At 43.4% G+C, this 15,969-nt stretch overlaps 1 protein-coding gene across 1 annotated transcript; it reads right to left on the reverse strand.

Annotated features, from left to right (window-relative positions):
• Positions 1-983: 983 nt before the first annotated feature.
• LOC311128976 (homeobox protein MOX-1-like) lies at positions 984-7,667 on the reverse strand (the record flags this gene model as incomplete). Its single annotated transcript, XM_084161205.1, has 3 exons — positions 984-1,106; positions 2,667-2,833; positions 7,178-7,667. 3 exons carry the CDS (start codon positions 7,665-7,667, stop codon positions 984-986), a joined length of 780 nt encoding a protein of 259 aa, XP_084017331.1.
• Positions 7,668-15,969: the final 8,302 nt, after the last annotated feature.

The following is a 15,969-nucleotide window of genomic DNA, read 5'->3' on the forward strand; positions in this document are numbered from 1 at the left end:
CTCTCTCTCTCTCTCTCTCTCTCTCTCTCTCTCTCTCTCTCTCACACACACACACACACTCACACACACACACAGGGAAATAAAGAAAAAGACAGTTGCCATAGCGACAGATGGTCTGCAGACAGTTGTAATAGAAATTGGACTAAATAGCCTGTAAATGCCAAGCATTGGTTCTGTCCTATAGTCTAGCCAAGACGCTTCATACACTGTCACTTCATAACTCACATGTGGCTGGTTGGAAGAAATTATCGAAGTATTTTTCCAATTTTTTTAATGATTTATTCATTTTAGCAAATTTCAATAGGCAACATCTGTGTTTTATCAATATCTTTCAAATGTTAAAAAAGAAAGAAAAAAAAGCTGAAGTACACAAAATAAGACAAACTTGTTTGACAGAAAAAGTGTATTCTAGGAAAACCTAACAACACAACTTTTAATAAAATCAGATTTTGAGGCACTTAAGGTTTGGCAACGCTGAAACGGTTTGAGTGTCCACAGGTGGCTGCAGTCAAGCGTTGAGGGCCATGATTACGGAGCGAGAACTGAGGAGATGTTCTCAAACAAAATCAAATCACAGACTTGTCATCACTGAGTTACAAGTGCTCACTTGGGCAGGGTGATAAACTGCAACATGTAGTCTACACTAGCTAAGATTAATCCTTCATTTATTTATTCCAATACTCCCATTGCAGTCAATGCTCCAGGAGTTAGATTGTAGGGGGTACAGAAAATGTTACAACCCCTTTCAAGTTAGATCTAAGATAGTCCTCATTCGACAGAGAAGTGTAAAAAAGACTTTGGACCTTGACAGACCGAGTACTACAGTATTTACAGAAGGGAACACACTGGGGCTCAGACTAACTAAGAAGTCCCTAGAAATGCTCTGTTCCAGCAGCCGACTCTCCAGGGATATTATAGCACGGCTGGTGTTCTCTGTGGATGTTGGTGTTGGGGGGCCTCCTCTCAGGACAGCCTGCTTCCGCTCACTCTGAGCTGGGTGAGGCAGCAGAGTCTATGTCGTCTGTCTCCAGGTCGTTAGGGGAAGCAGGCTGTCCTCCTTTCACCCTCTTCCACTTCATCCTTCTGTTCTGGAACCACACCTTCACCTACAGGACATAGACAGGAGGTGTCACTACAATGCCTACATCAAGTCATGTATGTATGCATAGTGACAGGAAGTAGGGGTTCTGAGGGTGCTGCAGCACCCCCTAAGAAATGTGAATTAATAAAAAAATATATTGTTATTGTTATTGTTACAACTGTTCAATACCGTAGGCTACATCAGTCAGTTGTTTGTTTTTTGGTGCTTGTGGAAGAGACTGCAGTCTCGATGTAAAGGTTTTGGACCTTGGGTTGCAGTAGCTAAATGTCAGCAGATCACTAGAGTCTACAGTATAACCACATTGAATATGACCCTTGACATAATTTCCTTGGACCCAGTCTGCCGCCATCCTGTGTCGACTGGACCCACATACGAGCTCAAGGGAGGGCTGACCTCCGTGCATCCCTCTCAGCATTCCCCACGGCAACACTGGGACAGACTAGTCTGTTCCCACACTATTTTTATGAAAACTATCCCCTCGTCTGATACTGTCTACCACTCGTGACTGAAGGAACGGAAAACTGCCAAGCAATGTAGGATGCGTCGGAAAAAATCACAAAGAATTATTGAGCCAGAGTTGCAGTGGGACTCAGAGCCCGGAGTGTAGGGCTGGGACCTAGCTAGCTTTGAGCACCAGAGGCCTGGGAAATTAATCTTAGAGCAGGCTATGTGCGGTCACTGGGAAACTATGGGCTCGTTGGGCGGAGCAGGGAGTGGGTACAAGGGCTGGAACTAGGGAGAGGAACAGGACTGTCACGATGTCAGTGTATGCGGTAGACTGAAGTCAGGCACAGGACACAGAACTCAAGGGAAAAACGTATATCTTTACTTAATCACGTAAAGTAACAAGAAGCCTCCACGCAGGGAGGAATAAACCCGCTCACTCACGACATCCGCGAACAAACAACAAACACGCACAGAACACAATGGGAGCCACAGGGTTAAATAGGGGCGGAGTAATCACAAGATGGGCAACAGGTGTGAAACAATCTGACACAACAGGTGGAACATAGAAACATAGAACATAGATCGGCAGCAGCTAGTACTCCGGTGACGACGAACGCCGAAACCTGCCCGAGCAAGGAGGAGGGGCAGCCTCGGCAGAATCCGTGACAAGGACAGACTGTCAAGCCCTTCCAAATGTTAGCCTGGTCTCACCAGTTTCTAAGATCTGCTGCCCAATCACAAGAGAAGGCTTCAAACATTAAACCAGTTGGACACCTATAAGGATGAGTGGTATCAACGAGAAACAAACTGAACCTGTAGTTGTAGGTAACATAATTTTAGCAGAGACTCAACTAAGTTTTCAACTATGTTCCAGCTCACTATATCAAGAGCATTGTTAATTATATGTCCGTTTTTTAAAATAATTTGTGGTTAATTGTATTGGCCTTCAAATCACATATTCTCATCCAATCAACAGACCAGGCTCTTCTGTTAATTGTCAGGTATTATTTCTATACCTTTAAAAAATGAATGCTTATAGATCATGAAATATTGTCATTGTGTAGAAACATTCTGGTGTAGGTGTAGTGTGTCTGATGCACTGATGCATCTCCATTACCTGTCTCTCTGTGAGGTCCAGGTTGACAGCGATCTCATAGCGACGCAGTCTGGTCAGGTAGTTATGGTGGGTGAACTCCGCCTCCAGTTCCCGGAGCTGCTCTTTGGTGAACGCTGTACGCTCTTTCCTCGCTTTGCAGTTAGAGTCCACCTTGAAGTCCTGAATATCTGGAGAACATAAGAAGAGGAGATCATTGTTATTTCATGACTATGCTATGATGTACAGTAGTGTTGAGAAATAATTCCATAAAATTCACGCTCCCACACACTTAGGCCTACAATGTATTTGTGTGCATATTGGTTTAGCACTGAATTTGGACACAAGTTGAGTGGTTTGTCTGTCTGGAATTAAGTTATTTTCACAAAGAAGAGGTCAGAGTTCCTCTCAACCAACAAATCTGTCGAGGTCCTAGTCGTATACACTCACAGAGCAATCGAACCACCACTCTACGAGAGACCACCCTGACCTGAAGTCCAACTCCCATGCACCCTGAGTTACACTATCTAACGACCAGTGCCCCGGTCAAGTCCTCTGCCCTGCAACGGGGGCCGCCAAACCAGGCGGCAGAGGGCTTGAGTTAGGGAGGAATGCAGCGGAACATCGTTAAAGCCTCTAACAAAAGAACAAAGGCGGGGATGTGTCCAGCTCAAACGTATGTGTCTCTGGGAAGATGGGAAGACTTCCCCTTCTAGGCCAGAGGAGAGGAGGCTGAGGGCCATGGCACAGTAACTCACACACAACCTGACAGCCACCTTGCCTCACCAGCCTCTGGAAAATAGGAAGCATTCTTACCGATATAGCAGAGCAGAGGAAAGAGGAATTATGAAATCATGTGCTGTAAATATTATGGATTTCAAATATGTGTGCATTGTGTTTACTGGTTCACTTTGATTATTTAGGGTAATAAAGTTTGTATGACAAATGTGTACGTCAGGGAATACAAAGGCTTTTGGTTGGTAGAGTTATAGTAGAGTTATTTTCCTCTGAGTAACCTTGGTGAAAATGAAATGTATATAAACTACATGAAAGCCACTTAATCATTCCTTGTTAAAAATCTCAACTTTATATTAAATTCATTGATTTTAGGTAATACTTGTGCATTGGTAGTGACACTAGCTGCTGATATAAGCTCGAGAAAATTGTTCTAATTTGTCAAAGTGAGAAGTTCTGCATTGTGTCTGCCATAGCATGGAGCCAGATTGTGAAATGGACTGCAGTGCCTGGTCCAGATGTAACTGGGCAGATCCAGACTCACTGTGTGTGTGTGTGTGTGTGTGTGTGTGTGTGTGTGTGTGTGTGTGTGTGTGCGCGCGTGCATTTGCATATTTGCTCGCGTCCTTCTGCGTGTGCTTGCCCACGTGCATGCGTGTGTGTTTGCATGCCTAGGTGTGTGTCTATACAACTTAGTCAAAAGACTCCCATTCAGAGAGACCAACCTGTGGCCTATAGTGCCTCATGTTGAGAACTCCAAATTATTATAATTAAAACCCCATTAAGGGCAACGTGTTCCAAGTGTGCTGCTCTGGCCTGGTCTGGTTTGATCTGGTGTGGTGTGGTGGAACTGAGTAGATGTGAGAGCAGGTTTAGTTTGCTGAACACCTGGCATGACAGATTTAGTGGGCACACACACTGGCCCTCACTAAACAGGCCTCAATAAATATCCCGCACAGCCAGAGCCCGTAAACTGGAGGGGAGCAACTCCTGCACCCAGCGGGACTCCGTAACACAAACAGCATTTAGCATTTTGGGGGGAGATGGTGCAAAAGTAATTTGTCTTAATTAACAATGAAGTAAGCCTGTTGTAAATACGTGGTTTTTTTTTCAGACTTAAGCAGAAATGAAAATGACTATTTAATTAATTACATATTTATTTACATTTTAATTTTTAGTCATTTAGCAGACGCTCTTACCCAGAGCGACTTACAGTTAGTGAGTGCATACATTTTCATACTGGCCCCCCGTGGGAAACGAATCCACAACCCTGGCGTTGCAAGCGCCATGCTCTACCAACTGAGATACTGAGCTTGGCCCACACTTTAATGTATTAAAGTGTGGGCCAAGGTTTATAAAAGTACATAAATAAATGTGTACACCTCCAAGATGTTTTTATTCACAGTAAAACTAAATGGTGTCGTAATTTGCTTTATATTAAAGTGGTAATATGTTTATTGAAGTTCTTACTGAAATTGTTTACAGACGACTTGTTATAAAGTTGATAAATTAACAATGATAACCAGATGGTGGTCAGGCAAATGGATAAAAATCCCCCTGAAATGCTAATAGGTTTAACAGCACTATAAAACTGTTCTAAAAATATAGTTACGAAACAGGCTCATATCTGTGTCAGTATTATTACAACAAGGCTCAACAAAGTTAAATGGTTGGCTATGATAAGTATCATTTTAAAAGCATTTAATTATCCACCATTAAAAATGCATCGCTATTGTAATGGATTTGGATATATCTCACCTTGTGATTTAGTGTAAACAAAGCATCTCTGAACTAGTTCTTACAAATGGTTTATAAAAATGTATTAAACCTGTAGATAGGACTGACATTCCTTCAGTCAAAACATGTAGTTTTTGAAATGGTTGAAAGTATGAATAAAGGTGAACCTATCATCATTATAGAGCTATATGCCTAAATACGGTCGCACTGTTGTCGAATTTTCACTAGAGATTTCCCCCGGCGTTTTACCCAAAACGCTCAGACTTTTCTGTTTCCATCTACGCGGGCCGGCACCTGTGTCTCACTGGGCCATGGCTCCGGTGGACCTGCTCTGACTTGGAGCCAAGGCCAGGCCACTGGTACTTTTCAGTTGATATTGACATAACAATGGCTAACTTTGAACTTTAACACTTTCTCTGCTTGATGATGCAGAGGTTGTTGATTCTGCTCGCCACAAGTCTTTAGTGTCACACACCTAATGGAAACACAATAACACTAGAGCTTATATTAACATAAAACACTGGTGACACCCTGGTGTGTGGTAAGTCCTTAGCGGAAATGCAGCCTGTATCAATGCCTTAAGGGTATTTTCCTAACACTAGGTCAAAGTATTCAATGCAGGTTTGAATGGTCGTCTTTTAAATACTGGGTCTATGCAGTGGTCAACCGTGTTGCATGTGTTCAGTGGGATATTCTGTTACAGCTTAACGACAGGAAAATGTCAATGGATAAGAATGTAAAAGTGGGGTTGCAGGCAAGAGATTTTACCAGACGTGGTCTGGCATGTTTTCACTGGAGTGAGGGAGGGCTACAATACAGTAACCCAAGAAAAGGGGAAAAAATCTATATTTCCCCCAATTAAGCAACTAAGGCCTGTGTCTGCTTCCCTGAGAAGGAGATCTCATATTAGACACGTTTATCGAATGTCTCCAAGCCCTACGTGATTTTCCTAACGTGAGTATTGCATCGCAGTTTTGGCCATCCTAATATAGCCACTGGAATACTGATCGAGGAGGTAATACATTTATCTGCAAAAGATTTCCCCCATTCTAGAGAGGGTAGGTTTGGTTTCCATAGCGTGGCTGAAAGCTGAAGGGAATGCTTTTACCAGATGTGCTGAAAACAGTCCGGTTCGCTTTTCCTCTCATTCAGCTAGCATGAAATTGGGAGTATATTTCAATAACACATCTACAGCTAGAAGATAAATATCAACAGTTCCAATGGCTATTAACTCAACAGCCAGTCATTAAAAATGGTGTGACTTTAAGGAATTAGCACTTCATGGATATCAGTTACTGTACTAGAAATGTGGTATCCAGTTGATACCGATGAGAAATGTAAATCAATAATCAATGGGGAATTACGAGTAATAAACAGTTACCTGTTGATGTTGATATTTCTTATAAAGACATCTAACGGTACATTTGCTGTTATGGACTGTGATCCATAAGAATATGAGATATGGCAAGTTTTTTGCTGACAAACATCAAATTTGATTTATACCAGCAGCATCCTGAAAGTTGTCATGGCTCAATGAAACAAAGGATACACACATGCAACAAAGATTTACAGTAGATGCTGCATTAGTCTTTTCAACATTTTTAAGAGCCTTAAAACAATGAGAGGATGCAACTGGTCCAGTCGGAATGTGTCTTGAACACAAAGTTGCGTCACCTTTTATATACCTATGCGTTCAGGCTCTAGGGCAAGACTGTCTTTTGGTGAGGAAACAGATACAGAGATTCTGTCCCATTGCCAGCAATGACATGGGCATTAGTGAATGTAATACCATGGTCCACTGATAGAGTACTCTGGTGAGAGTTTCCCTGCAGAATATCACATCTCTTTTGTGTATTCATGACAAAAAGGGGTTTGTAGAAATGGATGTGTCAAATCTGGGAAGCATGATTTAATTTCCGTCTCTGCACGGCATTTGACTTGTATTTGCATTCTATGTAGGCCTACTGAAGTGGTCCCCCATGTCTTTTTCCACATTTTTCCAGTCATGGTATTTACCAGCAGTACACCCCAACCCATCCCGTCTTGGCGTATCATTGACTCACCTGCTATGTCTCTCTTCCTCTTGGAGCTCTTCTTCTCTGTGTCGGCCGATGCCATGCTCTGTGGCGAGTACTCCCCCTCCAGACACCCGGCCACTGCCCCTGGCAGGCTGTCCCCACCTGTGCTGTCTATCTCCCCCCCCACGCCCCCCACCACCCCTCCACCACCCACCGCCACGGGCTCCACCGGACAGACCTCCTGCCCCCGGCCCCGCATCTCATACGGGGGGAACTGCCAGTCGGCCCTCTGGAAGCCCGCATGGGGCTCTGGGTAGAGTCTGTCGTCGCGGGGGAAGCTGGCATGGGGTGCGGGCACCAGGCAGGAGGTGGAGAAGTCTGTGTAGGCCAGGAACTCAGGCTTCTGGTGCAGGGAGAAGGGGGCCTGCTGGTAAGGTGACTGGAGCCCCGCTCCGGGGTGAGGGTTCCTCACGCACCCCCAAATGGGGCTGCCGGGGTGGGCGCTCCGCATGCAGCTGCTGGCTGGCTGATCCATGACGATACACACCAATAAATGCTCCCTCACACACACACACACACACACACTCTCCTGGAGTGAAGTCCTTGCTGAGAGCTGAAAGTCCCTTCAGAGAGTTCTCCGGTTCTGTCAATACAGAGTTAGCCACTTCAGCGTTTCGGTTTTAAAAGCACATCATCTCCCCAGCACATCCAACTCTGGAAGAAGTTACTCACTCTGTCTGTCTGTCTGTCTGGCTGTCACTGACCATGGCTTGTTGACTGTCCTCAGTCCAATGTGTAAGGTTGGACACCTTCCCCTGTTTAGTGGGTCTCCCTCTCGCGTGTGTGACGTCGTAGAGAGCGGCTCCTCAAGTCTCCACACACACTCATGCACACTCTCACACACACCGGCGAGTGGACAAATGATCTGACTAGCTGTGCTGCTAGAGGAGTGTTAGGTTAGCCCCTGCGTCGGCAAACACACACACACTGACACACACACTGCTGACTGGGCTGGCTGTTTTCACAGTTCTAAGACATTCCTGACAAGTGGTCCCTCCTCCCTTTTAAACACATAGGTGGGTAAGAGTGTAACCTGAGCTTGAAGAGGCGGAGCCCTGGTGGCCACATGTGGGTACCCTGCGACCAACCCCACCAACCGTGCCTCATCAACTATTAATCACAGTAGAAATGTTATATGCATATCTAATGGCCTTTCCAGACGTGCTGCTCTTTTAAGGGACATTGTCTGTAAAACACACAAGAGTAAAGGTCCGGCGGGCGAATCATTCTACTCCTTAGCGTTTTTTGACTAATAATTTTAGCCCAACACTCTTTAGACGAAAGTTGACCTCCACCCCTTCACTCTACACCCCTGGTCCCAGTCCGTCTTCTACAATCTAAAAACCTTTTCTCTCAGAATTAGCTTCATGCTTCTGTATATGTCTTTAGCCTTGAGATGCGTGTACTATGCAGCCTAATCGGCCTGGCAGGATTCCACTTAGTGTTAGAGTGATACATTTGTTGGATTTGGTAGCTAACAACTCTCACACGTCTTAAGTATACTTTAGTGTAGTCAGATGGAATAAGGGATTTCAGAGCAGTATTTTAGATTTTAAATGGTCCATTATTGATAATTATCAAATTATTTCTATAAAACAATTTTTTTACTGTGTATTACCTTGGAAAATAATGTAATTGATGTAGGTTTCTTTTTTACAACTTGCTTTTGTTTCATTTTTTTCAAGGCATCTGATTGATTGTGGCTTCACTGTGCAATATGTCACACATGAAAAAAAAAATTGTGACACACTGTGACACTTGGTCAGTATTTTCTGAGGAGTGAAAGATAAAAATGAATGATATACAAAAAAGATATACAGTACCAGTCAAAAGTTTGGACACACCTACTCATTCAAGGGGTTTTCTTTATTTTTACTATTTTCTACATTGTAGAATAATAGTGAAGATATCAAAACTATGAAATAACACATATGGAATCATGTAGCAACCAAAAAAGTGTTAAACAAATGAAAAAAGTAGCCACCCTTTGCCTTGATGACAGCTTTGCACACTCTTGGCATTCTCTCAACCAGCTTCATGAGGAATGCTTTTCCAACAGTCTTGAAGGAGTTCCCACATATGCTGAGCACTTGTTGGCTGATTTTCCTTCAATTGGGTTGAGGCCGGGTGATTGTGGAGGCCAGGTCATCTGATGCAGCACTCCATCACTCTCCTTGGTCAAATAGCCCTTACACAGCCTGGAGGTGTGTTTTAGGTCATTGTCCTGGTTAAGTGTGCCTTGAATTCTAAATAAATCACTGACAGTGTCACCAGCAAAGCACCGCCACACCATCACACATCCTCCTCCATGCTTCACGGTGGGAACCACACCTGCGGAGATCATCCGTTCACCTACTCTGCGTCTCACAAAGACACAGCGGTTGGAACCAAAAATCTCAAATCTGGACTCATCAGACCAAAGGACAGATTTCCACCGGTCTAATGTCCATTGCTCGTGTTTTTTGGCCCAAGCAAGTCTCTTCTTCTTATTGGTGTCCTTTGGTAGTGGTTTCTTTGCTGCAATTCGACCATGAAGGCCTGATTCATGCAGTCTCCTCTGAACAGTTGATGTTGAGATGTGTCTGTTAGTTGAACTCTGTGAAGCATTTATTTGGGCTACAATCTGAGGTGCAGTTAACTCTAATGAACTTATCCTCTGCAGCAGTGGTAACTCTGGGTATTCCATTCCTGTGGTGGTCCTCATGAGAGCCAGTTTCATCATAGCGCTTGATGGTTTTTGCGACTGCACTTGAAGAAACTTTCAAAGTTCTTGAAATGTTCCGTGTTGACTGACCTTCATGTCTTAAAGTAATGATGGACTGTCGTTTCTCTTTGCTTATTGAGCTGTTCTTGCCATAATATGGACTTGGTATTTTACCAAATAGGGCTCTTTTCTGTATACCACCCCTACCTTGTCACAACACAACTGATTGGCTCAAACGCATTAAGAAGGAAAGAAATTCCACAAATTAACTATTAACTAGGCACACCTGTTAATTGAAATGCATTCCAGGTGACTACCTCATGAAGCTGGTTGAGAGAATGCCAAGAGTGTGCAAAGCTGTCATCAAGGCAAAGGGTGGCTACTTTGAAGAATATAAAATATAAAATACATTTTGATTTGCTTAACACTTTTTTGGTTACTACATGATTCCATATGTGTTATTTCATAGTTTTGATGTCTTCACTATTATTATTTAATGTGGTCCCCTGTAGCTCACTTGGTAGAGCATGGTGCTTGCAACGCCAGGGTTGTGGGTTCGTTTCCCACGGGGGGCCAGTATGAAAAATGTATGCACTCACTAACTGTAAGTCGCTCTGGATAAGAGCGTCGACTAAAATGTAAATGTATTCTACAATGTAGAAAATAGTCAAAATAAAGAAAAAACCTTGAATGAGTAGGTGTGTCCAAACTTTGACTGGTACTGTATGTTTGTTTTCAATAAAGTCAATTTAAATATCAGTTCAACCAGATCTATGAACCACTCAAATCCCTTGATCATGGTATTGTATCTCCTGAGTTATTATTGTAATTGAAATACTAATTTAATCAAATTTAAAAACAAATCAACCTCAAACTACCATATTTGCACTTTCAATTTCACCTTCTCCATAAGCCACTAACACAACCACATGTCCACAGAAGAGAACTGAATGTTTCTCAGTAAACCTGACGTGTTCATAGTTTTGAGATGAGACTTCTCTCTTCCTCCTCTTCATACTGACCCAACCTTTCTCAGCAGACCTCACCACCATCTGACACACACACACGCACACACACACACACACACACACACACACACACACACACACACACACACACACACACACACACACACACACACACACACACACACACACACACACACACACACACACACACACACACACACACACACACACACACACACACACACACACACACACACACACACACACACCTCAGTGGGACCGTGAAGTGTTTTAGGTCATATACAACCCCTTTCCATTTACCCAGCGAATAGTTGAGCCATGAAGCCTCCCCTTTTTTACTGGCAATCTGGGCCATAGCGAACCGCAGGGTGCAAGGGTTAGACAGCATTTGTGGTCAGACCAGGTGCCATCTGTGTGTGTGTGTGTGTGTGTGTGTTTGTCTGTGAGTGTGTAATAAGTACGTTTAGCTATTGGTTTTAGTTACTGTTTATAGAGTGTAAAGATAGCAGCCATTTAAATCTGTACCATTTGGATTAATTAAATCAACCAACTACTATGCTTCAACCCTAATTCCCGTAATTCCTATTCCCATGATGCAAATGTATTGTGTGTGTGTGTGCCTGTGTGTATGTGTGTGTGCGTTCATGTCTAAGTCACTTGAGTCACTCAAGTCACTCGAGGAGGTAGCCTAGCGGTTAAGAGCATTGGGCCATTAACCAAAAGGTTGCTGGTTGGAATCCCCAAGCCAACTAGGTGAAAAATCTGTCAATGTGCCCTTGAGCAAGGCACATAACTCTAATTGCTCCTGTAAGTCGCTCTGGATAGGAGCGTATGTAAAATGAAACCAGTTAGGGGCGGAGCAGGTGTTTTTATGTTTTCATCTGACCCATCGTCATGACAACAGTGGGATTAGTCCCTCCATCAGTCCCTGCTGGCTGACAGGATGACCCATACTGACCCATGCTACACTAGGTTCTCTGGGCTTCCTGCTGTGGGAGCCAAGGCCTTATCTCTGCTGCTGGCCCTCTGAGAGAGGCCTTATCTAGGCTACTGTAGTAGAGTAGTGGTCACACCAATCAGCTAATACAATCAGGTTTATACCTGATATCTACATGAAGTGGGTAGTGGGTGGAGTTAGGCATCAGATCAAATCAGATTGTAATAATGTCATACCCTGTAACTCATTCGAATATTGACCCAAACTGTCACTGTGAAGCCAGCTCACACGGTAGCCACAGCGTACACACAGTAGATTAGCCTATCACTGTCTACAACACTGACTGACGTCCCAGAGGATCACTTACCAGAGGGCGCAGAGGTTGCATGCCGAGAGATCCAACACAGCAGGTATGCTACAGGTCACCTAAACCATACACAATGAATAACATGAGAGTTCAGAATGGTTAAGAAGTATGTCCGCAATTCAACACAACATCTTTGAGAGTCTAAGCACATTGCTACAGTTGGCTACTTCAGGACAGACAAATAAAAAGTGAGGAAACATACTAGTGGAACAAACCACCCTAGAGAATATCAAACAAATATGATATCCAAACAACATAAAATTATGACAATTTCGAGCTGAGAGGTTATGTTAGTTCCACCTGGCCCAGAAATATACATGTGCCAAGTGGATAGTGGGATAGGAGTTGTTACTGGACAGGGCCTTCGTCTTTGGAAGTTAGAGCGTCACAGAGCAAAGCAAATGAACAGTGTCCTCTACTGGTCATAGCTGGTACAGCGGACAGACTGACAGTTCAACTCTTTTTAAATGGGGACAATTCCAGGCAACTTGATTAGCTCAGTAATATTGAATGTTCGTTGAAGGATGCTTTGATATGAAGGGCGCCTTTGCCAAACCAAGGCAGGAGGAATTATCCTTGGTTGGATGTGCAGTGCTGAGTGTTGATGCTGTTTCTTGAACAGTATATTATTCATAATGCAAATATTTTACATGAAAGTGGATGATGTAAAGTAAGTCTGTGAAACTGGTACCCTGTACATAGAGTTAATGGAAACATATAGATGTACAGTATCGTGTCTATACTCACTCCTGTATCTAAAGCAGATGGAACAAATCGTCCAAAATACAAAAAAACATACAATCACATTTATCAAACTTTACAACCTACACCAAAAAGTATTTACATTTCTGGCTCTATTTCATGTCATGGTGTGGGTAGGTGTCAGTGTCAGTCTGATCTCAGATCTGTTCAGTGGTTTCCGCTACCTCTTTCTTCCAGCCTCCAACACACAGGCTACGTACCAAATGGCACCCCATTCCTTATTTAATGCACTACTTTTGATCAGGGCCCATAGAGCAGTATGAGGACAGAGAGTGGAGGAAGAGAGAGTGCACTGTACTGTACGGAATAGGGTGCCATTTGGGATGCACTCACAGGAAACAAGAGCCATCCCACCTCAGCTGGTTCTGATCACATTGACTGTAGGACAGCTTGAAATGCTAAATAAATCACAATAAATTGCTGTGGGCCCTTTGGAATCCCCCCATTGGCCTGGCTGGCGGGGGTGCGAGGGTGTTGTGGACAGTAGCATTACGTGTTCATGGAATACCTTCCTTCCTTCCTGTCTCTGTGTCTGTCTGTTCTCGTCATGTTCCAAACAGCACCGGGCTGGACTTCCTGCTTGGGGGCCGGACACTTTGAAGAGGTGGACTGAGAGTGCTCCCCAGAGAGTTCTCAGGATCAGCCTGGGCCAACAAATAGCCCAAAAGGGAACACCCTCACTGGGTCAAACACTTCTTTAATTTAAACACTAACAAACACGTGGGGTTGGGTTTACACCCCACGAGACCCATGCATGGGAAGAGCTGGCCTAGCTCCCAGGCCAATGCCCTCAGTGCAGGTTTCCTGCTATGCTGTAATTCTGTGCGCACACGGAATTACACACACGGAATTACACACACACACACACACACACACACACACACACACACACACACACACACACACACACACACACACAGAGAAAGAGAAAGAGAGAGAGAGAATAACACACACACACTCAGAATTACACACACACACACACAGAATTACACACACACACACACACACACACAAACTCTCTCTCTCTCTCTCTCTCTCTCTCTCGCTCTCTCTCTCTCTCTCTCTCTCTCTCTCTCTCTCTCTCTCTCTCTCTCTCTCTCTCTCTCTCTCTCTCTCTCTCTCTCTCTCTCTCTCTCTCTCTCTCTTTCTTTCTCTCTCTCTCTCCTTCTCCTCCCACTCCCAATAATCCCCTCCTTCATTGTTTACTGTAGCAACAGCACATGTCATATTTTTATCTCCACATCTGAGTGCTGTGTAAAGAGGCTGCCGTGTCAGAGCTGCAACATCCTGTTGATGTCTCTGTGGACTTGGGTCTGTGTGTCTGTGTGTCTGTCCAGGGGGATACATCTCCTGCTCTGTGTAGACAGTCAGTGCTTCACTTTAGTGGTATAGTTTTGATATCTACTGAAACAGGAACAGTGTCTGTAAAAGCCTTCTCTTGAAGGGTCACTAGTTCGGGTGGAGATAGAGTCCTTCTTTAGGTCTAGAAGGTGTTTGAAGCTGAAGGGAAGGAGATTACTGTATATGCATTTCTTCTACATGATTGGACGTTAGGTTATTGCGTGCCACTAGGTGATTTTCTGTTTGAAAATCCTGCATGTGTCAAATACCTATCAAATCATTTGAGACAGTATGCATTGGATCGCTTCATCTCTCAATTGTCTCTCAATTTTCTAAATTCTTTCTCTCTCTCAAATCTCTAAATTATCTCTCTCAATTCTCTCTCTCGCTCTCACTTTCTCTTTCTCAATTCTCAACCAAATCTCTCTCTCTCTCTCTCTCTCTCTCTCTCTCTCTCTCTCTCTCTCTCTCTGTCAATTCTCTCTCAATTCTCTCTCTCTAAATTCTCTCTCTCTCAAATCTCTCTCTCTCAATTCTCTCTCTCTCAATTCTCTCTCTCTAAATTCTCTCTCTCTCAAATCTCTCTCTCTCAATTCTTTCTCTCTCTCTCAGTTCTAAGACTGGCTCTGTGCCTCTCATTCTTCTATCTGTCCTGATCAACTCTGGCCATACATACTCCCTGACACAGAGACATGATAGCCTACACTCTAAAAAGAATAGGTTCTTGGAGGCACCTTTAGGGGTTCCTCAGATTGCAACACCGGTGGAACCCGTAAAGGTGCTTCCAGGAACCTTTTCCCCGAGGAACCTATTAGGGTGTTAAGGTTCCTATAGGAACATTTTATGTCCCATGTATTGTAATAATAATAATAATAATAATAATATTAACAATTATTATTATTATATTAACAATAATTATACAAATAACATCGAGTGGTGAACTTGTAAAGTCACACATTTATTTGATTCACTTTAAACGTCACAGAAATCTCACTTACAGACATCACAGAAATGTCTGGTCTCCCTTATTTCTGGTCTCCCTACAGCAAAAAGTTTACCATTCGTACAACATTTGTTGGTAATTTACCCCCCTCATCAATTCCCAGAACACATTTCTGAATGAATAGTATAGTGCTTTTCACTGATGCTGCATACTCAATATTAAAAAGGAAATGGACCCCCATTACCACTCCCAATCCCACGAAGATGTCCTCTGGCTCTTCAGTGAGTAGCTCCTCTCCATTAAGGAAGAGCTGGATGTGGCTCTTATCCGCAAAGGGATTCCCCTCTATTCTTATGGTAGGTGGTGGGAACTTTACACACTGTAAGAAGGGGAAAAAAATGTAAAATTAAGTCATATTTCAAACAGTAGGTTAACAACTGAGCACAGTACACCTTACACAGTACTTCTAACTTTGAATGTATTTATTTGTCTGCTGGGAAATACATACCCTGTCTGTGACGTACAGCCCACTTGGGGAGGAACAAAATGGCTGTAGTGAATGTTTCAGTCCACAATGTTTTAGTCCACAATGTTTCAGTCCACAATGTTTCAGTCCACAATGTTTCAGTACACATCCATACCGAATTTGCTTTTCATCTCTGAGAAAATCTGAGTCAATTTGTTTATAATGCATCATCAATATCTCTTGGATTCAGATGACAGTACTTGGCTAT

Source organism: Coregonus lavaretus (assembly GCF_964263955.1).
Source record: "Coregonus lavaretus genome assembly, chromosome: 1".
NCBI classification, from domain to species: domain Eukaryota; kingdom Metazoa; phylum Chordata; class Actinopteri; order Salmoniformes; family Salmonidae; genus Coregonus; species Coregonus lavaretus.